The 27,946-nt window shown below is 44.7% G+C and overlaps 1 protein-coding gene across 1 annotated transcript in view; it reads left to right on the top strand.

The window, feature by feature from the left end:
* The window catches only part of LOC147734707 (solute carrier family 23 member 1-like), a 474,929-nt gene that overhangs the window by 186,882 nt on the left and 260,101 nt on the right, over window positions 1-27,946 (top strand). Inside the window, exons 4-6 of the mRNA XM_086953611.1 lie at window positions 13,931-14,090; window positions 21,612-21,793; window positions 27,674-27,794. Coding sequence (XP_086809737.1) covers window positions 13,931-14,090; window positions 21,612-21,793; window positions 27,674-27,794 — 463 coding nt within the window. The remainder of the gene's footprint in view (window positions 1-13,930; window positions 14,091-21,611; window positions 21,794-27,673; window positions 27,795-27,946) is intronic.

Here is a 27,946-nt window from a genome sequence, read left to right as displayed (position 1 = left end):
CAATTGAGAAATGTGGAGCATAAACTGGCAGATATTAGGTTGAGTGGCAACATGCCAAGCTGAAAATTAAAGAAATTGAGGCAATGTGAAAGTTGTCTTACTCTTGGTAAGCTTTCGAAGATGAGTCTGCCTAGCCAGTATGGAGGCTGGACTTAACGTGTAGCGTGTTAATAGACAGCCATGGATGCAGAGAATGGTGTACGGACACGTTGCATGCAGGGTCTCAATTAAGAGTTACAGTGCTTATGCATTTGACCTGCAAGGTAAAACAGAGAATAGGGGATTATCGGAACAAGGTGCCAAAAGTAAAGAAACATGGAACACTACTCACAAATAACAGCATCATGATTCTACAATATGTAGATGATACACGTCTCTACCTGAGATTCTCTGCTTCAGACATCATCCACTGATTGACTCAGAAGCAGAAACGTGCGTTTGCCTGACATGTGAACTTGCTGAGGTGTTTGTAACGGATTGAAATTGCTGAGAACTGAATTGAAATTTCTAAAATGAGTTGTAAAAAAGCTTTTTCGTCCTGATAAGTCTCTACAAGGGATGAAATGCATTGGCTCGGTTTGTCAAAAAATGATTGATAACTGGATAATGATAAAGAATATTTTGAAAAGAAATTCCAACGTTTTGAAGAATAATACCCAACAGAAGTAAAGACTATACTTATGTAATTTGGATCTAAAGTGCTTACAACTATATACAAAAATCATGAATATATGAATAGAGCCTGAAGCTCAACCTCACCAGTTCCTGTTATTTGCCAAGGACAATGACAATAAACAAGTGTGGAAAGGACCTCTTTTTCTATGATCATCACCCCCACCCATGTTTTTGAACTGATGCTGCTGCTTTTTTCAACTCTGCAGCAGTAGCGGCTGCTACCAAACAGGGGTGGTAATGAGGGGGGTATTAGAGGGAGGGGGCAATAAATGTTTTTAAAAAAGCACTTAACTGTACTGCCGACCGCTGCCTCTTCTTTTTCCGTCCTCCTTCCAAGGAAGCACTAAGCCTCCCAGAATCCCCTGGCCAATCACAACGCTGCCTTAGCATTATTGTGATTGGTCTGAGCACCATGGTTTGGCGCTCAGACATGCGCTTGCAGGCAGTGCATGTTCTCTACGGAGGCTGTATTACAGCTTGGGTGGAGAACTTGCAGAGTGCGCATGACGCTTTGGCAGGGCCAAGACGGCCGGCCAAACCATCATGCACACTTTAGGTGCCGCCACAACACCTCTCCCTGTATTTTGGGAAACCATGCCCCTCTGCCCTGGCTTCAGCTGCTAGCTGAACAAAGAAAACAAATTAATAATGAACGTTATTATCATTTTATTTTTTGTGTTCAGCTTGCAGTTCAGGCAGTGGGGCGATGCTCCTCCGCCTTAGGGGAGGAGCTGTCCCTGCTCTGCAGTGCACTGGTCTCTGCTGTTCAGGCCCCAGTGAATTTGCTCTGACCCCAAAAACAATTGGCAAGTACAAGATTGACTCATTTAACTTATAAGTCTCTGGTATATAATACAAGAGGTATCCAGGGCTAGCAAGTTAAATGTAACTAGTGGCCTGCAGCACTTAATTATGCCAATACTACAGTGACAAGGTGGAAAAGTGACTCGAGGCCTTCCACTGCAGCCTGGTCAAGCGGCTCTAAACTTGTAGACTCAATGTGGCAACATAAACCCTTTTTGCAGTTGAAATCCTTCTGTAATATGAATAAGCCCCCTCTAGGGAAGGCCTTGGTAATCAACCAGGCCGCGTGCTTAATTTTAAAGAGAAGGGCATGTTCCTTTTGTGCTAAGAATGCCCATACAGTGACAACACAAATATGTAATTTTCACTGTAGCAAGGCTAGAGGTCCCATTAACTAACATGGCGTTTCCTTGCCACAACGCTAAGTGTTAACTTCTATTTAATGCCACTTTACTTCTTCAAGGTATCATATGAAGTTTTAAATTAAACCGCCTTGCTCAGTTTAAATTTAAGGTACCTTTTAATATATAGGACAGTTAGAAAGTCTTTCCTGTGTAGAAAATAAGAAGTATTGATGTACATAGGCAACGTTCATTTCCCTTTTCCCACTCCCCTCCCTGCACGCACCATGAATATTGTAAAGCATTGACTGCATCCCTCAGCCCGCAAAGGCCTGTACCCATGTGTACATGACAGCCATTTTAGGCACTTTGGCCTCTTGCCCACTCATTAGAATCACTGGCTTCCCTCCTGCGCGCATTTGAGCACCCCCTCCTCTCCCACTCTCACATACTTAGACCATGAAACCCAGCACTCTGCGCGACCCTGCTATGAAAGGCAACCCTCCTGCTTGACCCAGGCACCCCCCCCCCCCATTTCCCCCTTGAAGAGGCATCCTTCGCCTCAGCTGACATAGCCCCCCAGTTGTATCTGACTGCCCCTGTTCTCTCATATACAGGTCATAAGATCTCTCTCTCTCTCTCTCTCTCTATGCGCGACTCTGGCCCTGCATGCACCCTGACCCCCCCCCTCCTTCTCCTCATATGAGCAAGTCATAAACCCTCTCCTTTCGCAAAGCCCTGTCCTTGAGAGTCACGGCCGCGCCTGACCAGCACCTCATTCCCTTCCATGAATGCCCCTCTATTGACGAGCCCTCCCTCCGCGCTCGATTGTCCACGCAGGCATGAATACCACTCCTTTGATGACCCCTTCCCCCGAGTTCGGCTGACCACACATGTCCGAGGCCGTCGCCTAAGCCAGGAGATACCATTTACTGCCCTTATTGTATGCCTAGCCACCCCACCCCCTGGGCCATGATCAGGCGCACACATCCTACGACACACTCAGTTGCACGATCGCCCTTCCCTCTTATCAGCAGGTCAAGGGTCCCCATTGTGAATGTATTTGGAGTAGGATCATCACGAGGATTATAGGAATGTTTTCCTTTTGCGACACACTGACCTGATTGTATCATCAAATGTTCTGCAAATGTATAAAAGCCGGAGTCTCACGCTCACTTGTTAGAGCACCTCCCGAAAGACACTGTGTTTCGTGTCCGAAATGACTGGCTCTCCTCATGAGAAATAAACTCTGTTCTTGATTCCTGCTCCCAGCGCCCGTCTCTTTATTTGGTAAATTATTCAGAATGGAAACTAAGAGGCGGTTTGCGCCAGCAGCCTGGGCATCGATAGAATTATGGGCTCACTTTCAACAATTGGCGTCCCAACGCGGGGTCCATCAGTGACATAGGGTTCGGTAAGAGAGATCCAGACGAAGAAGTGAACGTCTAAAATGATCGGAGTATACCTGCCTTGAGAGGGCCCTAGCCCGGCTGCCGATCGACAGAACTTCACCAATTCTGAACGGACCTCTCTTGAGTGACCTTTTGTCCTGACTGGAATCCCACAGGAATGCTACATGGAGTAAGAGAACGATCGGGCGCTGGAGGAGGGAGTCGAAGAACTGTCCGTATGGTCCGGTCCGGGTAAGATTAAGTAGGGTGTTTTTACGCCTGATTGGTAGGGTGGTTCTATCCACCTGATTGATTGAATTGATTGTATTGAAATCGGTATTTGTATACTGATATTGTATTGGTTGGTATTGGTTCATTTAGCTTTGAGGGCTACTTGACATATTGGTTCTCTTTTGAGAACGAGACATTCTCTGTTTGCAAACAGCGGCGAATAGGAACGTCGTCCCTCTTTGCAGATAGAGAAGGGTAGGTAATGCAGACTTTTGTCCCCGTTGTAATCCGTCATGCCTACTTTTCTCCCCACTGATTGTTTGAAGTCGATTAATAATCGATTGTTGCTCTTTGAGATCTTCCCTGTCTACAAACTGAGACGAGTAGAAATATTCTGTCTTCCTTTTTGGATAGCGAAGGGCAGGTAATGCAGACATTTGTCCCCGTTGTAATCCGTCATGCCTGTTTTTCTCCCCACTGATTGGTTGGTTGCCTGGACATTGTTGTTCCAGGAATTGTTTCGTTTGAGGTATTTTCTATTTGCAAACAACGTGAAATAGAAACACTCTGTCTAGTCTTTGCAAGTAGAAAAGGGTAGGTTATGCCCCTTTGTGAATTCGTCAGTCCTACCCACTCCCCACTGGTTGGTTATTGTGGGGTAGCTCGCATGGTCCGCCCAGGAGACTACTCTTATGGAGGACATATGCTCTCTACTCATGGGCCATTTAATAGAAATAGACCGACTGGTCCGTCCAGGAGGCTACCCTAGTAAGTGGAAGTACATCGCTCGGTCTGTCCAGGATGATACGCTAATGAAGGAATATATGTTCCCCTTTTGATCGATAATCTCGTTCCACCCCGGACCATTTATTGGAGGGGACTCGTCTGGTCCGTCCAGATGTACCCCCCCCTAGTGAAAAGGACACATAAAAATATGAAGTGATCACCGTTCCCTACTAACAGAAAGCTTTAGCTCGAAACACGCTAAGGAAGAGAAAGAAAAATAAAAAGAAATCAGGCTAAGTCAGTAACCCCCTGATGAGCTTTTGACTTCACCAAAAATAAGAAACATTAGAAATAATTCGTAATAAGAAATGTAAAATGGCGAAAAGATTCGATATCAGAACATAGCCACGAGGTAGCTAGGCTTCACTGCCTGTTCCTGTTCCCAACATGTCTGCCTCATTGCCCGCCCCGCCCAAATAACGGTCACATGAAATAGAAACAACTCAATAGGTACCTACCCCCATTCCGGAAGCTCCCGAAGTGCAACAGGTCCGCGGTTACGCCCATCCGGAAGGCGAGGCCTGGAGGCACGAGGGACTCGCCTGGCCACGGTCAGGAGGAGATGACGTTGGGCAGGCGGTCCAAAGGATGACAAAGGACCTCTCCGTCTTCTCCCTTCTGCCGCCCTGCAGGCCGCGGGGAGAGAGGGGGCTGTCTTGCCTTGGCCACCGACCACCCCTCTCTCTCACCCGATCCGGCTTTTGCCAAAGGCCGACGCCAAGGCGAGAACGGCGGCGAATCAAGTAGTCCCGCCACATTTCAAATTCGCCGCATGCCATCGCCTGCTGGTCCAGAACCGAAGCCAAGGCAAGAACGGCGGCAAATCAAATAGTCCCGCCAGATGCCAAATTCGCCGCCTGCCTGCATAGGTGCAGGCAGTCCCGCCACATTCCACGCTCCCTGGAGAGTTGAAGGTAGTCCCGCCACATGTCGCCAAGGGAGGGGGGGGCTGTCTTGCCTCAGCCGCCGACCACCCCCCCCCCATCATCAATGGCTGGCACAGCCAATGTCGAAAACGATGGAGCCGGGGAACGGCGCGGAGTCGCTGGAAGGGGGAGGTGCCGCGAACGACCCTCCCCCACCTCCCTTCAGGTGGAGGCTTCCAGCGACACCCCAACACTCTTCGCTTAAAGAGGGTCAACATCAAAAAGAGGTCTTCTGCCCAGGACGGGCACACGCTCCATATCGCCTCTCCTCGACCTTGAAGATTCTATAAGAGCCGGGGGGCCCCCGACCCTCTGCATGGGTGCCCCCGCCCCCTTCACTGGGAACCACGACATCGGTGCTACTCCTGCCGGCACCAGACTCGGATCGGAAATGGCTAAGATGCCGCCACGGCACAGGCTTGTTCAGTTCCGGAGGAACACCAGAATGACCCGGTAGGAAAATTGTTGCCGCCCTTCCCACTCTTTGACTCATGGTCCATATTGTTAGACTGTTAACCACATAGCACGAGACTTTTTGAACTGCCAACGGAAAGTCTGAGCCAACCATGTGAGACTAGAGACACTCTGACTGTGCTGGAACTTGCCTGACCCCACCCAAAATGGCGCCGACACAAAATGAGATGTTTTTAATGAACTTTGTTGCACCCTGATTGCGCAAGCTTTTTGCCCCGAGATATATATAACGTTTGGATAATGAAAGTAGATATGAAGGATATTGAGCATGTGCTTGGACAATGAATTGACTTAGGGTGGGTACTGATTATGAGTTGGAAAATGAATTGGTGTAATTTAAGGTAATGAATGATTATTGGATGATGTATTTATGAATGTATTAAAGATGAATTACTGACATGCATCATGCTTGCTCTGTAGGGGAGTTTAATATGATTTTATTGCACTGCCGCACTTTATGCAATGAACTGCCACCAGCTTCGTTCTTCCCATGTACAGTTCCAATCTGCTCCGTGGCTAGCCCACCGGGTTGTAGGCCTGTATTTATGTGTCAACCCTCTTTATTAAAGGTATTTTGGAAACGAAAGCATAGTTGTAGCGGATTGCATTAATGAGTTTTGAATGTATTACTACTATGAGCAACGAGAAAGTATGATGAAGGCTAAAGGTTAAAAAGGACCCGATATTTAGCAGCCACACTATGTGTGACAGGCAGCCGGAAAGGTGCTTTAGAAGCCCTAAAACGACACCACAGAAATGCCACCTGACCGCCACCCTTGTACCCGATCAAAAGGGGTTACGACCAAGTAGCTCATGTCGCACAGATCGTCAATGACTATCTGTCTGACCTTTCTGGTCCATCTGGGCTTAAACGCCGTGATGGTAGGGAAATGCACTACGTGAAAATAGGTCGAGTATGTGGTAGGTAAAGCATTTCCAGATTACTGCACGTTGATGAGGGTTTTGAATGTTGCCCCCCACCCCTTCTTTTTCCTCCCTTCTGCAGGTCACGTCGGAACACTGGCTGATGTATGGATGGACGACGACCGAACCGCCGATGAGAGGGGAAAAAGGGGAATGTGAGCATGGTCCTTAGGACAAATAAAAGTTTTTAAAAAGACGTAGACTTAAACATGACTGTTCCTCCTTAGAACATAGCAACGGAAGGATGGACTGACATAGAGACTGGACAAGTACTGAATGACAAAAAATTGACTAGAAACGACGCGTTAAATAATGTAACTGGACGTTTTGACTAGGTAGGGAAAGGACAAAGAAAAATTGTACGGGTAAGGGTTGCCACGGCACCACCCGCCTAGGAAGCTAGAAATGTTGCCGATGTTCAAAATGCACTGCCCCCTTTCTCACACTCTTACAGATATAGCCAAGCTGTCCGACTGTTTTCCCGATCAATACTTGCCGTTGCCTCAGCCTGGAGAACTTCCCACCAAAGGAGGGAACAGAAAAATGGTTTAAGATCCAACCATGGGTAACTAGCGCGACCAGGTTAATTTCCGATCAACCAACCGAGGTGTGAGTATTGGTAATTGGGAACGCTCGCAGGCGTGACAAACGAGAAAGGGGGGAAGGGCAGAAAGAGCTAAGCACATAGATAAATAGGATAGTAAAGATACGTAGGATATATATAAAAACAGATGTTGTAGACTAACAATTGTTTCCTGTCTTGTTGTGAATGTCTTGTATATGTGTAATACATGTGCCGTCTTCCCTGTCTGAGTTTGTGTGTGTGTAACGTACGAATATACGTCTCCCCTCTGTCTATATCTGCATGATACCCGACCTTTGCTGTTCTGTGTTGTGAGCGCACTAAATGACCTATTTTCGTACACGTCTCTCTCTCTCTCCACCCTTTTTCTCTCTATCTACATGTCATACGTGTACCGAATGGCTCGTTTAGATTGCGGACGACTCTCACTCTCTATGAGAGTCTCTCTATTCTCTCTCCCTCTTTTTGGTAAAATTGTGCCCCACCGGCACCAGTCTGATTTGATACATATTGAACACGAAGGTGTTCAGCGAAATTGACCGAAACTAAAATGACTGTATCTCGCCATGTTACTGCCTCTCCTTTCTGCAAAATGAATGAACTTGAATTGGCTGAGAAGGAAAGGACAGGTAAGACGGCTAAGGTCCCCCAATTTGGCCTTTTATAGGGGAACTATATGCCAATGGCATCCTAATTTTTATTGTTAAGAGACAAGCGCCAAGGTCCAGATTGACCCCCAATGCCCAGATTGCCCCACCCCTTTGCACCCAAGCACGAATGCCCGAAACGTCCCCGCCCCACTTGATCGACCCCAGCTACTGTCCCCGATATATATATGTGATGACCATGAGTAACTGCCGCCCCTCGAGAAAAAAATGTTTGACTCTGTCTTTCAATGATTGCACCCCCGCTTGTTTTTAAAGAGTTAGCCAGCTCTAAAGGGAAATGTAAGACTGTTAAGGCTCGAATTAGAAGGACGAGTCTCTCCTGAATGTTGTCAATCTTGGGGTTTTTGTTGAAATACGCAGGTGATAAGAGTCCGACCTCTGTCCATATATGTCATGAACGAACGCCGATTAGAACAGGTGCGAACGCAGTAGAAATACCCACCTACTTACTTCATGGTAATAGACTTCTGACTATGACCAATGAGCATAACGCCAGGTGCTAGGATTGCGAATGGAATTCATATGTAAAAATCTCTTCTCCTGCCAGTTCTCTAAAACTTGTTTTTACCCATTTAAAGATACTCAATCACCGGAGGAGAAGGGCCGGACGTGACGCACAGCGTGGCTGCAGATCATGAGACACATGCGACCTCAACCAAAGGTGGAGCCGCAGGACAACAAGAAACGGGACGAGGCAGCACTCTCAAAGGTGGTAAAAGAAAGAATGAAGGGCTGTCCTGAAGCTCTCTGTCCGCCAACCCACGTGTGCCTGGAGCCTCCGTCCCTCTTTTCAAGCCCGATTGATGGGCCTGCTTGCTTGTTACCCATTGCTCCCTTGGTCCCTTTGGTGTGTCCCGGGAAAATGTGCCCCCACTCCGCCCTCTCACTCCCATCGACTAACGAAACCGCACACCCTCTTTTCCATGCGACTCTCTGCTGAAAGGAAGAACAGCATCTAGACTGTGGTCTAACAGCAGAGGACTGACCGCACCCTGCAACGCGTAAGGATAGAACCGAGCTGGACCTATAGCTCCACCGCGGGTGCTCAACAGCGCCAACGAAAGGACACGGACTAGAGCCTACCAGTGATGGCTCACTGATAAAAGACACTGTGACGAAGAGATCTTGCGTATTGAACTGAATTCCTCCTTTGACTACTTGGTCAAAATGTTCATTGGTCACATTTTTTAAGTCAGAAGCATTTATGCTATGTAGTGATTTGAAATGATAGGAACTCGACAAATGCCATCCCCTATGTGCTGCGTTCTGCCAAATACATCAACTGTCCATGATTATATGACATATGTTAGTATTGACAAATGCAAATTCTTCGATCGCACCTGTTTATATGTACCTTCATCGACTGCAAAAAATGAACTTTGCTATGTAAAAAGGGGCGACTGTAGAAAATAAGAAGTATTGATGTACATAGGCAACGTTCATTTCCCTTTTCCCACTCCCCTCCCTGCACGCACCATGAATATTGTAAAGCATTGACTGCATCCCTCAGCCCGCAAAGGCCTGTACCCATGTGTACATGACAGCCATTTTAGGCACCTTGGCCTCTTGCCCACTCATTAGAATCACTGGCTTCCCTCCTGCGCGCATTTGAGCACCCCCTCCTCTCCCACTCTCACATACTTAGACCATGAAACCCAGCACTCTGCGCGACCCTGCTATGAAAGGCAACCCTCCTGCTTGACCCAGGCACCCCCCCCCCCATTTCCCTCTTGAAGAGGCATCCTTCGCCTCAGCTGACATAGCCCCCCAGTTGTATCTGACTGCCCCTGTTCTCTCATATACAGGTCATAAGATCTCTCTCTCTCTCTCTCTCTCTCTGCGCGACTCTGGCCCTGCATGCACCCTGACCCCCCCCCCCCTCCTTCTCCTCATATGAGCAAGTCATAAACCCTCTCCTTTCGCAAAGCCCTGTCCTTGAGAGTCACGGCCGCGCCTGACCAGCACCTCATTCCCTTCCATGAATGCCCCTCTATTGACGAGCCCTCCCTCCGCGCTCGATTGTCCACGCAGGCATGAATACCACTCCTTTGATGACCCCTTCCCCCGAGTTCGGCTGACCACACATGTCCGAGGCCGTCGCCTAAGCCAGGAGATACCATTTACTGCCCTTATTGTATGCCTAGCCACCCCACCCCCTGGGCCATGATCAGGCGCACACATCCTACGACACACTCAGTTGCACGATCGCCCTTCCCTCTTATCAGCAGGTCAAGGGTCCCCATTGTGAATGTATTTGGAGTAGGATCATCACGAGGATTATAGGAATGTTTTCCTTTTGCGACACACTGACCTGATTGTATCATCAAATGTTCTGCAAATGTATAAAAGCCGGAGTCTCGCGCTCACTTGTTAGAGCACCTCCCGAAAGACACTGTGTTTCGTGTCCGAAATGACTGGCTCTCCTCATGAGAAATAAACTCTGTTCTTGATTCCTGCTCCCAGCGCCCGTCTCTTTATTTGGTAAATTATTCAGAATGGAAACTAAGAGGCGGTTTGCGCCAGCAGCCTGGGCATCGATAGAATTATGGGCTCACTTTCAACACCTGTCGATCTGCAGTATTTGATACACAAGACAATATGCTGCCCCCCCAGGAAGTATGAAGCACTCCTAGAAACGGATAACAAAGGCATTTGCTGAAGAGAAGAGGTGTGACCCCCTCGAGCAGGATGACTACCAGGCAGTGGCCACAGATGGCCCAGCTTCAAAGAGGCTACTGCCTTAGTGAAGCAAATGGCGCACACCTACGCGTGCCCACTCCTTTGTGTATGCAGACAGTGTCCCCCCGGGAAAAAGTTAAAAAATACAATTAGGAATGTGAGCCCCTGTGCCAATGGAATGTCCATGTGTCTCTGATATGTCCCCCTGGTCCTCTGTGTGTATACAGTGTGAACCCTTACCTATCAATAATGGTCCTAGGGACACATTGAGTTGGCATCCCCCTTATTAGCCTATTCCCATCTATTTTCGATGACAAGAATGTGACTTTTGATCCCAACAAGCCCCTGTATTTACTCCCATGACTCCTGGATAGTTTCCGTTGCCACGTAATCTCCCACCTAAAACACTCGGGCCCGATTCACAGAATGAACTTAAGACTCAATCCTAAACTTACTACTATTTTGGTATTCACAGAATGCATTTACTACTTTTGGCATTCACAGAATGAACTTACTACTTTTGGTATTCACAGAAGTTAGGATTTTGTCTTATGTCTGTCTTAAGTCTGCTTAAGTCTGTCTTAAGTTTGTCTTAAGACAAACTTAAGACAAAATCCTAACTTCTGTGAATACCAAAAGTAGTAAGTTCATTCTGTGAATGCCAAAAGTAGTAAATGCATTCTGTGAATACCAAAATAGTAGTAAGTTTAGGATTGAGTCTTAAGTTAATTCTGTGAATCTGGCCCATAGGAGCCTGACGGTCTTACATTCATTTATTCACTCTACTTTTTGTATATGGATATGTGATGGACTGTGCGAATACACTTGTATATTGAGAATGTATGGTCTTTTGAACACTATTTTTAATAGGTACCTTAAGTCACTTCAGGTGACTTATTCTGGCTTTTAGATTTTGATATCTCTAAGGTTGGAGATCTCACTATTTTAAAGTGTGTAGTGCAATGCAAACTACTGATATTGTAATACACATTATATTTTGGTTTCTATGTTCCTTCTTCTATTTTAGGACTAGCAGCCCATCCCGACCTTGTCTGGGAGCAATCAGGCTTCCCAGACGACCGTCCGCCCCGACATTGTGCAGCAGCCCGGCCCCCCACCCGCCCTGACATTGTTAAGCAGTTCGGCCCCCTGCCCCTCCCGTCCCCTGCGAGCAATCAAGCTTCCCGGACCCCCGCCCGCCCCGACATTGTGCAGCAGCACGGCCCCCCACCCGCCCTGACATTGTCAAGCAGCTCGGCCCCTGCCCGCCCCGTCCCCCACCTGCCCCAACCCCCGCCTGCCCGGAGCCTTACCTCAGCCGCCGCTCCTCCCCCGCGCTCCTCATTTTACCGCTCCACGCCGCTTACCGCTCCTCCCGCCTGTCCTCCGGTCCTCACCTCCATTCCGCCGTTCGTCACTGCTCCTCCCCCGCACAATGTCCGCCACTCCTCTTCCGCTCCTGCGCGCCGCTCCTCCCTGCGCTCCTGATGTCACCACGCAGGTCGCGGCCGGCGCTACTTGCAAGGGACTACTTTTTTTTTATCGTCAATTTTTTAAAAAACGCATATTTTTTTAAATTTATATAGCCTATGTCCATCTACACACCCTGACGATTACAATGATGTATCGGGTCTGTGGATTGGCGCTGTGGTTCCCGAGTTTACCCGCCTCAAAGGTGCAAAGTTATTCCTTTATTATAGTAGTATAGATTGTTGAACTGGATAATATATCCAGTTTTCAATCAACTCACCCTGTGTCGAAGAGTTGGATGGAATGCCTGTGGATGCATAACTCCAGCTCAGAATAGGTTCAAAGCACAAGGGTCTTAGGGGACCTGATGAAATCTGTGCATCTTGTGAAGCAGATGAAACATGTCTACCTAGAACAGACTCACTGTCTCAGCAAATCCCTCTTTGTGTCATGATATATTTTTTAACATATCACAGAGCTCCTCTTATTAAAGAATTAGGTTTGGGTTCTCTGAAGATATTTTTTGTGTTTTCTGTCCTAAGATCACATTAAGAACATAGAGACTATCAAAGTACTCCCTCCAACTCTAAAATTTAACCCACTCGGTGGTGAGTACCTCACCAGGCGAAAACCTGATGATGAAGCATGCCACATGATTAGCATGTATATGAGGTTTCTATAACAACACACGTAGCGCGCCTGGTGAGCACTAAGGAGCAGGCCACAGTTATGTTATGTTATATGTTATTAAGAATTTGTATCGCACACTAATGCTCTGGAGTGTCCTGGCACAGTGATTGATTGTTTTAGGAGACACCATGCACTTTTGGCTTATGCATGCATAATGCTAGCCTTTGTGTCTTTAACCCCTTCCCTGCGCCACAAATTCCACCGCGGCGCAGGGGGGGCTAGGGCGTTGGTGCAGCGCTTCGGCGCTCATGACGGCTCCACGCCGTCATGCCTCTTGAGCGGCGTGTACTCATGGCGGCGTGGTTCCGTCACAACCCCGGCCACTCAATAATTCACCCGCACTGGCGGGGAATTAGTGCCGCGTGGAAGGAGCGGCAACGGCATGACGGCTCCACACCGTCATGAGCACACACCTACCGTGACTCATGATAGCGTGGAGCCGTCATGAGCACGGAAGGGGTTAATAAAATCAACATTCTCTCTGCATAGTAACTGAAGGATTGCCATTCTCTAAGTGTGTTCATTGTGTTAACCGCTGGAAAGTATAAAGAGCAGTAATTATGTTCTACCGAAAGACATTACATCAACTCCACCACATTGACTACCAACATTCATCTAGATAAGAAGATGTGGAATATAAGAATAGCAAATGAATACTCTATTCTTATGGTAACGATATGCTGGTAGTCGTTATTCTGGAGTCGGTGCAAATTGATAGTATATTGAAATACAACCACTGTAATAACACGTTATAGAATGTGACCTTTATGCTAATGGAGGTGTTCTTCGTTCATTCTCTCCCCGGTACAACACCCAGCTTACTATCCTCCACTGCATATCCATGCTGTACAGATTTGCTGAAGGAATGCAGCTGTGAGGAGACACACACAATGGTCAGTGCCTGATATATGGAGAGACTCATCATCCTGAGGACCTTGTTCATATTTAATAAAAAGGGTTAGATTTGTTTTAAAGACCAATTTTTGATCGGGGCTGGATTGTAGCACAGTTCTCAATCAGTTGTTCAGTAGGGACACTAAGAAGCACATCTCTCTGTATAAACACAGCTGCATTTTATATATATAGATGAATTAAAGTTTAGTTTTTAGCTGTTTCTGTCAATTCAATGTAATTTAATAAATGTGCACTGTATCCTTATTTACATGGAAAGCATGCAGAGATTGCTGTACCATGTATTACATTTACGTATTTTCATGCATGGGATGTACGCAAGCGTTTATTCACCAATTTGCAAAAAACTCATAAATATTTCCATTTATGATACTAGACTCCCCATCGTACAAGGTTCAAGCGCTTCATTTCTCACTCCTGCCCTTACCATGATGTCCCTCCCCAAGTGGAAATGCCCTGCCTGGACACAAAATTCTAGCCTGGTAAATACTACGTCACTAGAGTTCAAAGAGGTGTGGCAGTCGAGGATACGAGAGGTAAGCCGCTTGGGGGTGTTGATATCTCTGTTCTTTCTTGTCCTTTTTTGAAACATATTTGAGTGTTGCACCTGCTTTGGGTATACTATTAATCAATGGGCACACTGTCAGATTTATGAGTAATCTGTTCATTCGGGTACAATTTGATTTTGAAGTCCTATTGCCAAAGGTCCATTGGTTTTATCAGGACAAAAGGCACAGTTAGTCAAATAACCTCTTCGTTTGAAAAGGGTAAAAAATATAAAATTGTAAGTTAAACACTGTGAAATGTGAAGTAAAATAAGAACGATCTAGTTACTCCATCTCCCAGCTCTACATGTGCTGAAATGAAAGGATTGCCATTCACACTACAGGCTGATTCCTGGCTCTGTTCCAGGTATGGGGCTAAGGCTAACCCTATAAATTGGGTAGGCAGAAGGGTACACCGGCTATGCTCTCAGTATAGTCTTAGGGCCATGTGCGAACCTCGAGAGCCTCTAGAACTCATTTATCATGGTTGGACTGTTCATTATCTTTACCGTTTATAATGCTGATAACGTTGCTTTGTTTCATCTGCCTAATTATTGCAGCTCATTCTCTCTATGCAAGATTAAGATTATTACAAAAAATGTATGGAAAACGTACTTTGTACTTCTCTTGTGTTTTGCTTGGGCATGCATGAGTAATCCAACGAAACGGTGAGATCTGTTTCCACGACGTCCCTGAGGAGTCAGTGTGTCATGTTCAGGTTGCCACGGTCACCTTTCATCACGTCAGGGTTGGGAGTTTAGTAGAGGCACTGTGAGCTAGCCAGGAATTGGGCCAGTGGTTTCTGATGGTGTGAAAGGACTCAGCCCCCCAGATTCTGAAGTTATGTCATCCTAATACACAGTCCAATTATGATAGTAGGAACCGTTTAACAAACAAGTAAGACAAAGGGATGCTTGCTGTAAGTCATTGTCCATTGTACTTTTACTATAAAATACATGACCAGGGGGAAACTCTTACTTTGAATGTACTTGTTATACAGAGAAACTGTAAATGACATGCATGAACCACTCATTAGGTTATTGCAAGAGGGTAAAATAATCCTGAATAAAACAATAATGAATAATGATATCAATATGAATATTAATATCAATGTCATCTATGTAAAAGCTCAAAATAGCATGCTGTAACCATGAGCAAATAAAGCTTACAAAATAAAATCACTAAAAAAAGTGAAACATCAGTAACAAATGGAGTTGCGGGGAATCTAAGTGATGATGAACATGCAATTCTTTTGAGAGCGTGAATATATCTCCCTTCTTGGATTTATTTATTATCAATTACTGCAACCAAACAAGTGCCCGCCAGTCCCTGATGTTCCAACCGCTCCAATTGCTTCTGTTTGATCAAGTGTCACTGCTGCTGCCTGGGTTTTCCCACCTGGGGTTTCCCGCTCATCATTTTTCCCACCAACAGAAGCCCCGCCAACCCCGGGACCTACTTAATGCAGGCAGCAGCACAATCACACTTATAGGCATCTGGGCACTTAGCCTGCCACTTGCCTGTGGCCTCCAGGTTCTGCTTGTTCCAGCCTGATCTAGTTGTCTCTTTTTGACCGAGTGACACCCCTGCTGCCTGTGTTTTCCCACCTAGGTTTCCCACTCACTGTTCTTCCTGCCAACAGAAGCCCTGCCCACCCTAGAACCTACATAATGCAGGCCACAGTGCGACCGCGTTGTTGGGCCCACTGGTGTGCCAGAGGTGTGCCAATCGCAAACCCATCTGTGACCATCAGTGCATGGTCCATACTTAGTATCACAAGCCCTGGCCCTCTCACTGATACTAGTCAGAAAGAAATTCCCTTTGGGCAGATTTACAATAGTACATAAGTACTCACGGACATACAAAAAAACTACCAAACACCCCACATATCACACGGAAGCAATGTAAACAGGTGAAACTTACAGTATATGTGAAAACACTCTGAAAGTAATTCAAATTATTAAAACAATTTATTAAAGTTACATTACATCAAATAAAAACTGAAGATTGGGAAACACATAAGGATGGTACAATAATCAATAAAAACAACATTCAAGTAAAAAAGGAGTTTACAGGGAGAAAGAATTAAACTCAAACGGAAACCATTGATTTTGAATTTCTCCTTAATTTGTATTCCCAGATTTGCTCCTTAGGCGTCGACGTGTTTCGGCGGTGCAATCAATTTAATCCGCCTTCATCAGGACAGTATATAAATAATGTTTCCCAAATAATTTCTCAGACAGGAGATAAGTCTAGAAATGTATCATAAGGGGTGTTCAGCCTCCTTATCATCAAGTAGAAATATTCGTCCAGCGAATACTTTTCTCTATGTATTCAAACACTATTTAAAAGTTAATGGCATAAGGCGTAAATGCGTCTTTAAAAGTCATGATGATCTCCAGCAAACTGACTGGAAGAAAAAGTTAAAAAGCTAGTACGTAAGCACGCAGTAACAATAGGTTCCGACTTCCGCTTCTTAATCAAGCATTTTCATGAATTGGTCATATTATAGGTTCAGGGTTTAGAGTTCTGGTCCAAGGATACTCGCTGTACGAGGTAATTTCCTCTTAGTCAGCCCTTAAGCGTGTAGATCACGGACGTCCTGCGTGCTTCTCTTCGTCTTCCCGGCTAGCAGGACATCCGTGATCTACACGCTTAAGGGCTGACTAAGAGGAAATTACCTCGTACAGCGAGTATCCTTGGACCAGAACTCTAAACCCTGAACCTATAATATGACCAATTCATGAAAATGCTTGATTAAGAAGCGGAAGTCGGAACCTATTGTTACTGCGTGCTTACGTACTAGCTTTTTAACTTTTTCTTCCAGTCAGTTTGCTGGAGATCATCATGACTTTGAAAGACGTATTTACGCCTTATGCCATTAACTTTTAAATAGTGTTTGAATACATAGAGAAAAGTATTCGCTGGACGAATATTTCTACTTGATGATAAGGAGGCTGAACACCCCTTATGATACATTTCTAGACTTATCTCCTGTCTGAGAAATTATTTGGGAAACATTATTTATATACTGTCCTGATGAAGGCGGATTAAATTGATTGCACCGCCGAAACGCGTCGACGACTAAGGAGCAAATCTGGGAATACAAATTAAGGAGAAATTCAAAATCAATGGTTTCCGTTTGAGTTTAATCCTTTCTCCCTGTAAACTCCTTTTTTACTTGAATGTTGTTTTTATTGATTATTGTACCGTCCTTATGTGTTTCCCAATCTTCAGTTTTTATTTGATGTAATGTAACTTTAATAAATTGTTTTAATAATTTGAATTACTTTCAGAGTGTTTTCACATATACTGTAAGTTTCACCTGTTTACATTGCTTCCGTGTGATATGTGGGGTGTTTGGTAGTTTTTTTGTATGTCCGTGAGTACTTATGTACTATTGTAAATCTGCCCAAAGGGAATTTCTTTCTGACTAACGTCAATTGTGGAACCCTATCCCTTTGGTTTTGGGGTCCCTCTCTCTTTTATTAGAGAGCCTCTCACTGATACAACATCTCCTCGACCCCAAAGGCGGCATCAAACACTGCCACAGCTCTGTGCCACGCTCCATATAGGACCTTTCGCCTGCACCAACTGCCACTTCATGTGCCACAGCACACACACCAGCCCACGTACCAGCCCACCCCGAACACACCACAGACACCACCTGAACAAAAACACCAGCACCACGCGCCTTTCTCAACACAAGTTCAGTATGCTAACACACCATCAAGATATGAGACCTCTTCTCTGCCCACACCCAACGTCCTCATCCACACTCAGACCTAGAACAAACCCCACTTCCGCACCCAACATCGCCACTGCAAAACCCAAAGGATACAAAATCACCCACTATGACCACATCAACAAGCCTGGCGGAGGGATCGCCATCATACAAAAGGAATCCATCCCATGCACCACCACAAATGACGACATTACCCCAGCCATGGAGCACCTCAACTTCAGACTCCAAACAGACATCAAAACCCCCATCAGGAGCACCCTTCCTTACTGTTCTCCTGGAGCACATCCAGCCTTCTTCAGCCTTATCGCTGACTTCTTTGCCCACCTCGCCATGGACTCCAACAACGAAATTTTCCACGGTGACCTCAACTACCTTCTCGACCACCGTAGTGACATCAACACTACTAACCTCCTCAACAGCATGAACAACTCACCCAACTCATCACAACTCCGAGCACACCGCAGGCCACAGGTTCGACCCCCATCTTTACCTCCAGTGATTTCATCAGGAACAGCCACACCATGGATCTCTCCTGGAATGACCACTCCATCATGCACTTAAGCATCACCAGCTCACAGACCTCTGCCCCCAGTCTGCCCACCCCCCCAAACGCAGCTGTAGCAAAGTCTCAAAGGTCACATGGATCAGTGCCCTCAAAATCTCCCACCCCATCTCCTCCAACAATCTAGACTTGAATGTCAGAAACTTCAACAATTGGATCACCAACTCGGCCAGCCGCCTAGCTCCCATCTGCAACAACACCAACAGAAGGTCCACCAAGCAAGCTAGCTGGTAAATTCTTCCTTGGAAACTTTTTCAACAAGATTGCAAACATCTACAGAAATGTCGAACCCCAGCCCAAGGTCCCTGACTTCTTCACGCATCAGACCAGCCCTGCTACCATTACAGACACATGACTAACCGAATGGCCTCAGCTCGCCCCACAGGACCCCTTCTCTATCATGAGGTCGGTCCACTCACAGGCCCCAACTGGCCTATGACCTTACCACATCTTCAACAAAGCCAGAATTAGCCATGTACTCACCACCTTGTTCAACACCTCAATTGCCACAGCCACCTTCCCCAAGGACTGGAAACACACAGAAGTCAACGCCTTATTAAAGAAACCATTGGCAGACCCCAGCAAACTCAACAACTAATGACCTATCTCTCTGCACCCATTCCTGACCAAAGTATCAGAAAAATACAGCAACCAACACCTCTCTTCACACCTGGAACGGAACCTCATACTCAACTGCATCGAGACAGTCCTTATAGCAGCTACGGATGGCATTCAAGCCCTACTCAACCAAGGAGAGACTGCAGCTTTGATCCTCCTAGATCTCTCAGCAGCTTTTGATACGTTCTTCCACCACAAACTGATCGCAAGGCTGCACAACACAGGCATCGAGGAGCTGCTCTCAGATGGATCGCCTCCTTCCTCAACGGAAGAACTCAAAAAGTCTACCTTCTCCCTTCACCTCCAAACCCTAGGAAATCATCTTTGGAGTACCCCAAGGATCCTCGCTAAGCCCCTTCAAACTTTATATGACACCTCTGGTCATAAAAACCCAATGACTCAATGTCATTTTGTACACTGTCAACACACAACTCGTCCTCTCGCTCACCAAAGATACCACCAATACCAACTTCCACAACTGCATGACAGACATCACCAACTGGATGAAGGACAACTGCCTGAAGCTCAGCATGGACAAGACAGAAGTACTGATCTTCAGACACAAATGCTCCCCATGCGACACAATCTTGTGGCCCTCAGAAGTCAGACCTACTCCTATCCCCACTGACCACACTGAACCTAGGCAACATTCTGGACAACAAGCTAACTATGATGATTCAGGATAACTCCGCCTCCTTCTTATGCTCCTTTATCCTCAGCATGCCTCGTAAGATATTCAAATGGCTACTCCAAAGCTCAAGACGCACCATCACCCAGGCCCTCATCTCCAGCCAACTGGACGACTGCAACGTTCTCTACGCAGAGATCACAGCTCACCTACTCCTACGATTACAGACCATACAGAAGGATGCAGCCAGACTCGTAATGGACATCACTAGATGAACCCACCTCACCCCCTACCTAAGGGAACTCCACTGGCTCGATGTACAGAAAAGATGCAATTTCAAGCTTCTGACCCATCCATACAATGCCCTAAAAATTCAGGACCTGCCTACTTAAACCACTGCCTTAACACCTTGGCTGCTAGCGATATTTTCCTCCTGTGCTGGGTTCTCAGATTTACCATTGTTCATGACGAGCTCAGCTCGTCATCAGCACAGCTCAACCGTGCCTCATGACGAGCTGAGCTCGTCATGAGCATCGAAAGGGTTAACTTCCATCAACCCATACCCTTTCATCTCCTGACCTCCCTGTAGTTATATAGTTCCAAAAGTCCTTGAAGACCTGGCTATTCGGCTAATCAACTGGACCCTGCCAGCACCTGGATACCCTCAAGGGTGACAAGAAGCACTCCACAAATCTACTGATTGATTGAATTGATGTTTAGTAATACTAAGTAATGATTAAATATTTAATTATCAAACAATAAATGTGTACTATTGTTATTTGTTTGAAAAACCCTCAATGTCCCTATTGCAGCTTGTGCTGCGGCCCCATTTTCGCCCGCTGCACAAGCTGCAATGGAAAAATGTCTGTTTCCTACCACCCATGGGGCTGTCGCAGCCAATCTAATAGAAGGACGGATTCCATCCAGCTAACGTCAACATCATAATAGGCCCCTTAGTTTGGTCTCCTTCCGAAACCTGATCTCCCTCTCGAGTCAATATGAATAGCCTTATCACATTTGTTTTTGACTAGACTTGACAGGCATCCTCTCAAGTCACTCATGACTTTACTATATTTTAAACTGTCAAGAACAATAATATATTATGCATTACTTACTGATGTTATCTAAATATTTATGTTTTCTATTACATCATGTTCTCTCTCACTTGCATACATACCTTCTCTTTCTCTCCTTGTTCTCTCATCTACTCCCATTCATCTTTTTATGTCTAGTATTATCTACTCCCCTTTCCCTGTAACAATAAACTTTTCTCTGTCACTTTCTTCTACTTTAATTTGTTTGTCATCAAATCCTACCCTAATTAACTCATTCTTCTTATACCTTCTCTTTTATATTTAATAATTTGCAGTTTTCTTTTGCTCCTATTTTATTTCGCTCTTCCTTGACCTTCACTTGGTCACTATAGTACCTGTATTCTCTCTCTTCTTTCTTTCTAATGCCGCAATCCTACTTCTATTTTATTGTCACCTCCATTTCTAGTTTCTATATATCCCCTGTGACCATTAATCATTGCTTCCTTCTTACCCTCCAACTAAATTAACTTTATCTTACTGCATTTCATCTTCCTAGCGTGTTTATACTATCCTTTCCCTAAGCACTACTTGATCACAGTGCTCAAATTATATTCTCCTTTCTTTCACATTACTCTTTCTTATCCTGCCATCTCAGCCACATTTTCCCACACCTTTCTTATTTATTTCCCTCTACTGCTTTGTTTAGCTTTATTTCACATTAAATCACTCCTTTTGTGACATTTTCTTTCCTTGATGTTTATTCTACCCTATATTTTCACCCTCTGTATCTTGAAAATTAACTTTTTTATTTTCTGTCTTTAATCTCATTTTTAACTCCAAGGTATTTTTTGTTTGCTGATTTCAAATTCCACCCCCCTTTTTCATGTACTACTCCACACCACTCCTGTCTCTACTCTCTTCACAGATTCAAGGAGCTATAATAATTGCTTCCTGTTTCCAAATTCTGATGGGCTTCTCTGGTCTGATTGGATTCCTCATGCGCTTTATTGGACCATTGACGATTGCCCCAACTATTTGTCTCATCTCTCTGCCGCTATTCAAATCAGCGGGCAAGGACGCAGGCTCACACTGGGGAATATCCGCCCTGTAAGTTTAAACATTTTATTTTTTATATTTGCTTTTTAGCACTATTCCAGAAACATATCAGCATTAGCACAGTGAGCTGTTAATATTTAGGGTCTCAGACCTATCATGAGTACCCAACATACAGGTCATTAAGACTTTTGGAGAGTTGGAGACTGTTTGTAAATCAGTGGAGTTGCTGCACTGTCAAATTGGTGGATCCCCAGCCTCTTTCAATGGTGGAGGAATTGCTACATCTCTTGCAGCATAGCCTCAGCTGGCATTGCCAATAGAAACATCTGCCCTGATAGTGGTTGTATGTCAGAATAGCATGCTCAGAAATATTGCCTGAAAGAAAAACTATGGCGGAAAATTGTTGAAAAAATTCTTGTCCAATTCTCTGTCATTTGCACCATTGGGACGATATTTTTGTAAAAGATATTTAGATCACAATATTTATGGCAGAACTCCACATCACAATAAACCAGACCAAAAAAGCCCATTGCGTTTCTCGCTTCGAGTAGGAGGCAAACCTCTTCAGAGCTTCATTTAATACCCTCGTCATAGTGCAGATACTGTACCTGGGCAACCCCATGGTCTAAGGTTTCAAAGAAAGGGAAGAGGTTAGCCAAATCACCACTATCACCTTGCCCCCATCTAGCACTTCCATTAAACAGCTTTCTAACCAGGCCATCTCCATACTTTTGAACTTTCCTGTGGGTGAGAATTCCATTAAATGTTTTACGGCTTAGTTTTTCTGAATGTTTAAAACCTTTTTTGGGTTTGAGACAATTTGTCAGATTCTCAGGTACCTGGGTCGATATCTATTGACTTGCCCCCCAGCTTTCTTCTAGAGCAGAGGAGAATAATGGGCAAAAGGCGGATGTTTGCAAGTATTCTGGAAACATTGTAGAACTCTGGCACTTTTATTTCACTGACCAGGAACAAAAACAAAATTATTGTTAAAAAGCTGAGACCCATAGGTTTTCAGTGATAGCCTACAACTCCCATAGTCACAGATCTTTCCCCCAAACCATAACATTGTCCTTCAAAGAAAGGGTTATTTGAATTGTAATATCTAACTGCACTCACCATAAAACAGATTGCCGTCCCACCTCATCCCCAGCAGTTGATGGAACTTTTGTTTTATGTTTGTGCTGCTTGTTCTTTTTTAGAGGTTGCAGCTGAAAATAAAGGCTCATTTTAAAAGTGATAACTCAATATGGCCTTATTATTTATTATTCGGGTGGTAAGCAAAGTTAAAACCTTGGCCCTTTGAAAATAGCTTGGTGATGATTAGTATCACCAGACCTGATTCCCTGCAACTGGGGGTTCCGCCTCTTATGGTGAAGGAGCTAAGATCTCATTTTCTTGATCTGCTCTAGACCCTCGAGTCAATGGTACTTTTTCTCAGCATGAGAGCATGGGGGGAGAGAAATCATTAGCAGGTCAATCAGTTCAGACGCAATTCACTAAGGTCAGTAAGAATCGCAGACTACTAAATGAAGTTAGTCAGTTTATTACAAAGCCAAGAATAACTGAACATACAGACACCTCAAGATGAGAGTGCAGAAATGCATCGGAACTAATACAAAGCCAAACCTACAGGTGAAGTTAAGTCAGTGCAGCATGCACAAAATGATAACATTTGAGAATCAGGATACAGAAAAGCAAGGCGCAGGAATCCATATTACCCTGCATTGAAAATTCTGCAGAATGAAGATCAATCTATCACTACACTACTACTAAACTGACATCCCTAATTAAGCATATTGCGGGGCAGGATCGGTTAAGGTGTCATCGTGAGGTGTCTTCCTTAGAAGTCTCCCCACTTCAGTTGGGTCATGCAGAATGAAGCTGATAAGATGCTCTCTCTTCAAAGGCAAAGTAGAAGTCCTGGTGCTCTTTCCCTAGCTATGATACATCAATAGCCCAGGTGGCGTCACATGATGCCCAAACGGTTACGGCATCTGACCAGGCCACATCCTCCTAGTTACATTTCCATTGGGCAGCAATGCTCACCGAGCGGTGGCTAGATGACCTTGATTCCCAAGCGTTCTCCGGTGAGAAAGTACAACAGTTCTCTTTATAGGTCAATGTATCCTCTCCTCTCCCTTCCTTGCCTAACTTCTAAAACAAAGGCATTATTTCAACTAACAAGGATGATTCTTCCACCTGCAACACAAGCGCGAGAAATAGAATACTTAACGTGTACATTAAATTCAATTATTAACTCCCAAGGAGAATACATTTCAGTCCTACAGAAATTCAGCTAATGTAAGAAAGATGGCACGTAGAATTTACGATAATACATATATTATGAATACATTCACTTAATACTGCTACGTAAATTTAAATCAACACGTTCTATAAACACATTGAATACATGAATGATTGTCAGCTGTATACACAAAATCTACATGTTAATGGTTCCAGCTAGTTACATCTGTTTTCTACGTTGATTTCTTCACATTTACATTGAATTGTCCTAAACACATCACAGTTCACATTATTTAGGTACACCTTCTAAGATTGCATGATAATACCACGAAAGAATATATGTGGATTATCTGTGATTATGATGCACCCCTACAAATGAAAAAAAAACTTGCGCTACATCAGTCGGAATCTGCTTAGTGGGAGGAGTTTTTTTCTATACCACGCAGGACTGCCCTTAGCCCTGGATTGCAGCATGGACAGACCTACAAAAGCTATAAATCTGAATTAGAATTTAGAATTAGAATTCAACTTTATTTTTTGATTATTTAGGACCATTACAATTAGAAAATACTTCCTTTGTATGAAAAGAACTTTAAAAAGGTGAACCTTTTATACAAAAGTTAAAAAGCAATAATGTTCCTAAGTTTCGTTGAGGAATAGTATCCAGGAAGTTAAATGTGCACAATTTTCCAGCCTCGTAATTTATCTAATGAAGGGTGTGATCCAGCATGGACTAAAACTTCATTGTTAAAAAGGGGGAACAGGCCAAACAGACCAAAAAAGAAGAAAAAGGAAGGTAAACTTGGCGATTGTCTCTAGAGATTCGAAAATTCAATGTAGTCTCGGGTATTGTCAAGAATGTACAGGCTGGAGCGGACTTACTTGCAGTAACATTTTTGGCTGCTCTTGTAACGAATTTGGTGAACTAGATGTTAAGCATCGTGTTTTCTGTATTCATAGCTGTTATGATGGATTTTCGGCACGATCTGACCCCGAGTTTGTTCCATTCTTGATGAAGGTGCCAGCCCCAACCCCTTGATGATCTAATAGGCCGAACTCAAGTCATATAGACCCCCGAATATTGATAGAATGTCACAGTTTCAATGCTTTTGCCATTAAAAAGCCACCCACCACTCTGCTGCTTCTGTTTCCCGTAAAAAAAATTGTCTTTGTTTTCGATAAGTTTAATTACCTTTTGTGTAGGGAAGCAGCTGATCGAGAAGCCTCTGTAGACCGACCCTTGTGTGGCTGAGTGAAATAAGGTAGTCTGCATATAGCAGATTATGCAGGATCCGCCTAGTTGAGGAGAGCGTGAGTTGACATTCTCCAGTAGCTGTGATAACTCAGAAACAAAAAGGTTAAAAAAGAGGGGAGCCAGTACACATCCTTCTTTAACACCGCAGCAGGCTTGTATTTTTCTTGAGACATGAGCTCACTCTCCCAGCTTTATACGAAGCCAAGTATTTGAGTGGAGTTGGATTACTGCATTTAAGAGGGCAAGAGGGATTCCCCATTTCTGCAGTTTATGCCGTAGCAGACCCCTGGGCACCCGGTGCAAGGCTGCTTTGCAGTTGACGTAGCCACAATGGAGTAGCATTCTTAGAACTGTTGCTTTCTCCGTCAAAACAGATAAAGCGAGCAGATCACTGGTTGTTTCTTGATATGGCCACAAATCCGGTCTGATTAAAAGGTAGACAATGGTTTTCATGTGCCCAGGACAACAGCTCTTCAAGCAACAGACTGGCGTAATGTTTGGATTCGACGTCCAGGAGAGCTATCATCTTATAATTTTTGGGATTGGCTCTCCTACCTCCTTTAAATATGGTTGGATAATGGCTCCTTTCCTATAAATCTTTGTACCATCCATTCTCCAAACTCACAAGTCAACCCATGAGTGGGAAAACATCCCTGTTTCTTTGGCACAGCTTCTTTTTCACTCCCTTTTAAAAATAAAAAATACCAGCATACTTAACAATCATTGGCAAAGGCAATATGCTCGACATTAGCTTCTGACCTTTCAGCTTTGCAAATGCCTATTTTATTCTGACTAGTTTTTTCATGATGGCAAGTGGCACAGGAGGAGCCTGGTAGCAATGCTGGGGGAGCAGTCCGCCTATTGTCTCAGTAAAATAAGCATTGTCTAAAAGCTAAACTGCATATTTTTTTATAAATAAAAGCACACAGTGCCCCAGTAGTTCCTGGAGCTGAAGGAGACGACTTATTGTGCAGATATGCACATCATACAAGAACAGAATGCCATAACTCACTGTCAAGTAAACAGGTGGTGAAATGGGCTTACTGGGTCTCCCTTGCTGTATACTGTGGTGGGCGGAAGCAAAATATGAATTCCAGTACAGCGGATCAATGAAGGAAGAGGGTTGACTGAAATCCCCAGTTAGTATTTATAGTACATACATTTTTATTGAAACAAAAGGTCTTGAAACTGTTCTTTTGGACTTCACAACTGTGTACACTTATAGGGCCAGATGTAGGTAAGTATATTTTACCGATTCATAAATACTGAATTTTACCGATTCGGTATTTATGAATCGGTAAAATAGAAGGGGGGAGATCTAGGTAGAATCGGTAATTGAATTACCGATTCGGTAAATACGGATTCGGTAATGCCCGTTGATTCCTATGGGCATTGAAGCCCATAGGAATCAATTAGCATTACCGAATCGGTATTTACCGATTCTGTAAATACCGAATGTTGCAAGGGTGCAGGGGGTGTCACTTTAACACCCTCTAGCACCCCGAATTCAGGCACGTGTGACATGTGGCACACAGACATGCCCTAAGGGCATGTCTGTCTGTCACATGGCATAGGTGTGCATGCACACATGTGCATGCACACCTGGAATCGGTATTTTACCACCCAATTAGATTGGGTGGTAAAATACCGATTCGGTAAGGCCTGTGGGACTCAGAAGAGTCCCACCTACATCTGCAAATTACCGAATCGGTAAAAATACCGATTCGGTATTTTACCGATTCGGTAAATTTACCGAATCGGTAAAATAGGGCCCCTACATGCCAAATACTTAATACCGGTCGGTCGTTACCGACCGGTATTTTGGCTCCTACATCTGGCCCATAGTCATTACTGTGTCATACAGCCACTCAGGTCAGGTGATGTAACATGCAAAAACAAAAGAGGTTGAAGGTCCGAAAGAAGGTAGAGGGTAGTAAGGTCCTCTGGAGTGAGGATGAAGGGATACACCCGCCTGTCAAATACTGCAAACCTAAGGGTACCCCTTTTGGAGAGGCAACACCTCCATAGCTGACTGTGTGGGATCTGTGATGTGACACACCTATACAAAACTCGTATTAGAGTAGGAAAGGGAAAATACCCTTTTCTTTATGGAACCCTCACCAACTCTGGTAGTGGCATGCAGCACCATTTTGTTCACACTGACTCCTAAAGGTCAGGTTGGGCATGACCATATTTCAGGGAACTCTTCTGAAGAAGGTTGTTTAGGGGAGTGTAACGTTAAAGATAGAATTCCTCACCCACTCCCAAGGTATCCCATTATTGGTGGGGTGGGTGAGAAGGTTTAAAACGTGATTTAGCAGGTGATGAAGCACCCATTTCCAGTGTGGCCTACTTCCAGTTCCAGTGTGGAGATGATGAGTGCTAAACTTGCACCCGTCTTTGTTTTGATGCATTGTTCTCTGTTGCAGGACCTTTTGTCTCATCATCCTTTTCTCCCAGTACCTCCGCAAGGTGCCAGTGCCATTTCCAAAGTACAGTAAAGCCAGGAAATGCCATGTCTCCAGGATCAACTTCTTCCAGCTTTTCTCGGTGAGTCCCTGATCAGCCTCGAAATGATAAACTGACATCACCAGTGACCTGACTGGCAATAGGTGGGAGGTTTGTTTTACGTTTGAAACGTTAAGCTCAATTTAAATATTGTTTTTCAGTGGTCTTTTTGCAGATTCTCTCCTAAGTTGTGT

This window comes from Lissotriton vulgaris, chromosome 1_2 (assembly GCF_964263255.1).
Source record: "Lissotriton vulgaris chromosome 1_2, aLisVul1.2, whole genome shotgun sequence".
NCBI classification, from domain to species: domain Eukaryota; kingdom Metazoa; phylum Chordata; class Amphibia; order Caudata; family Salamandridae; genus Lissotriton; species Lissotriton vulgaris.
Note: the sequence above shows the minus strand (reverse complement) of the source record. Positions and strands in the feature narration are given on the sequence as shown.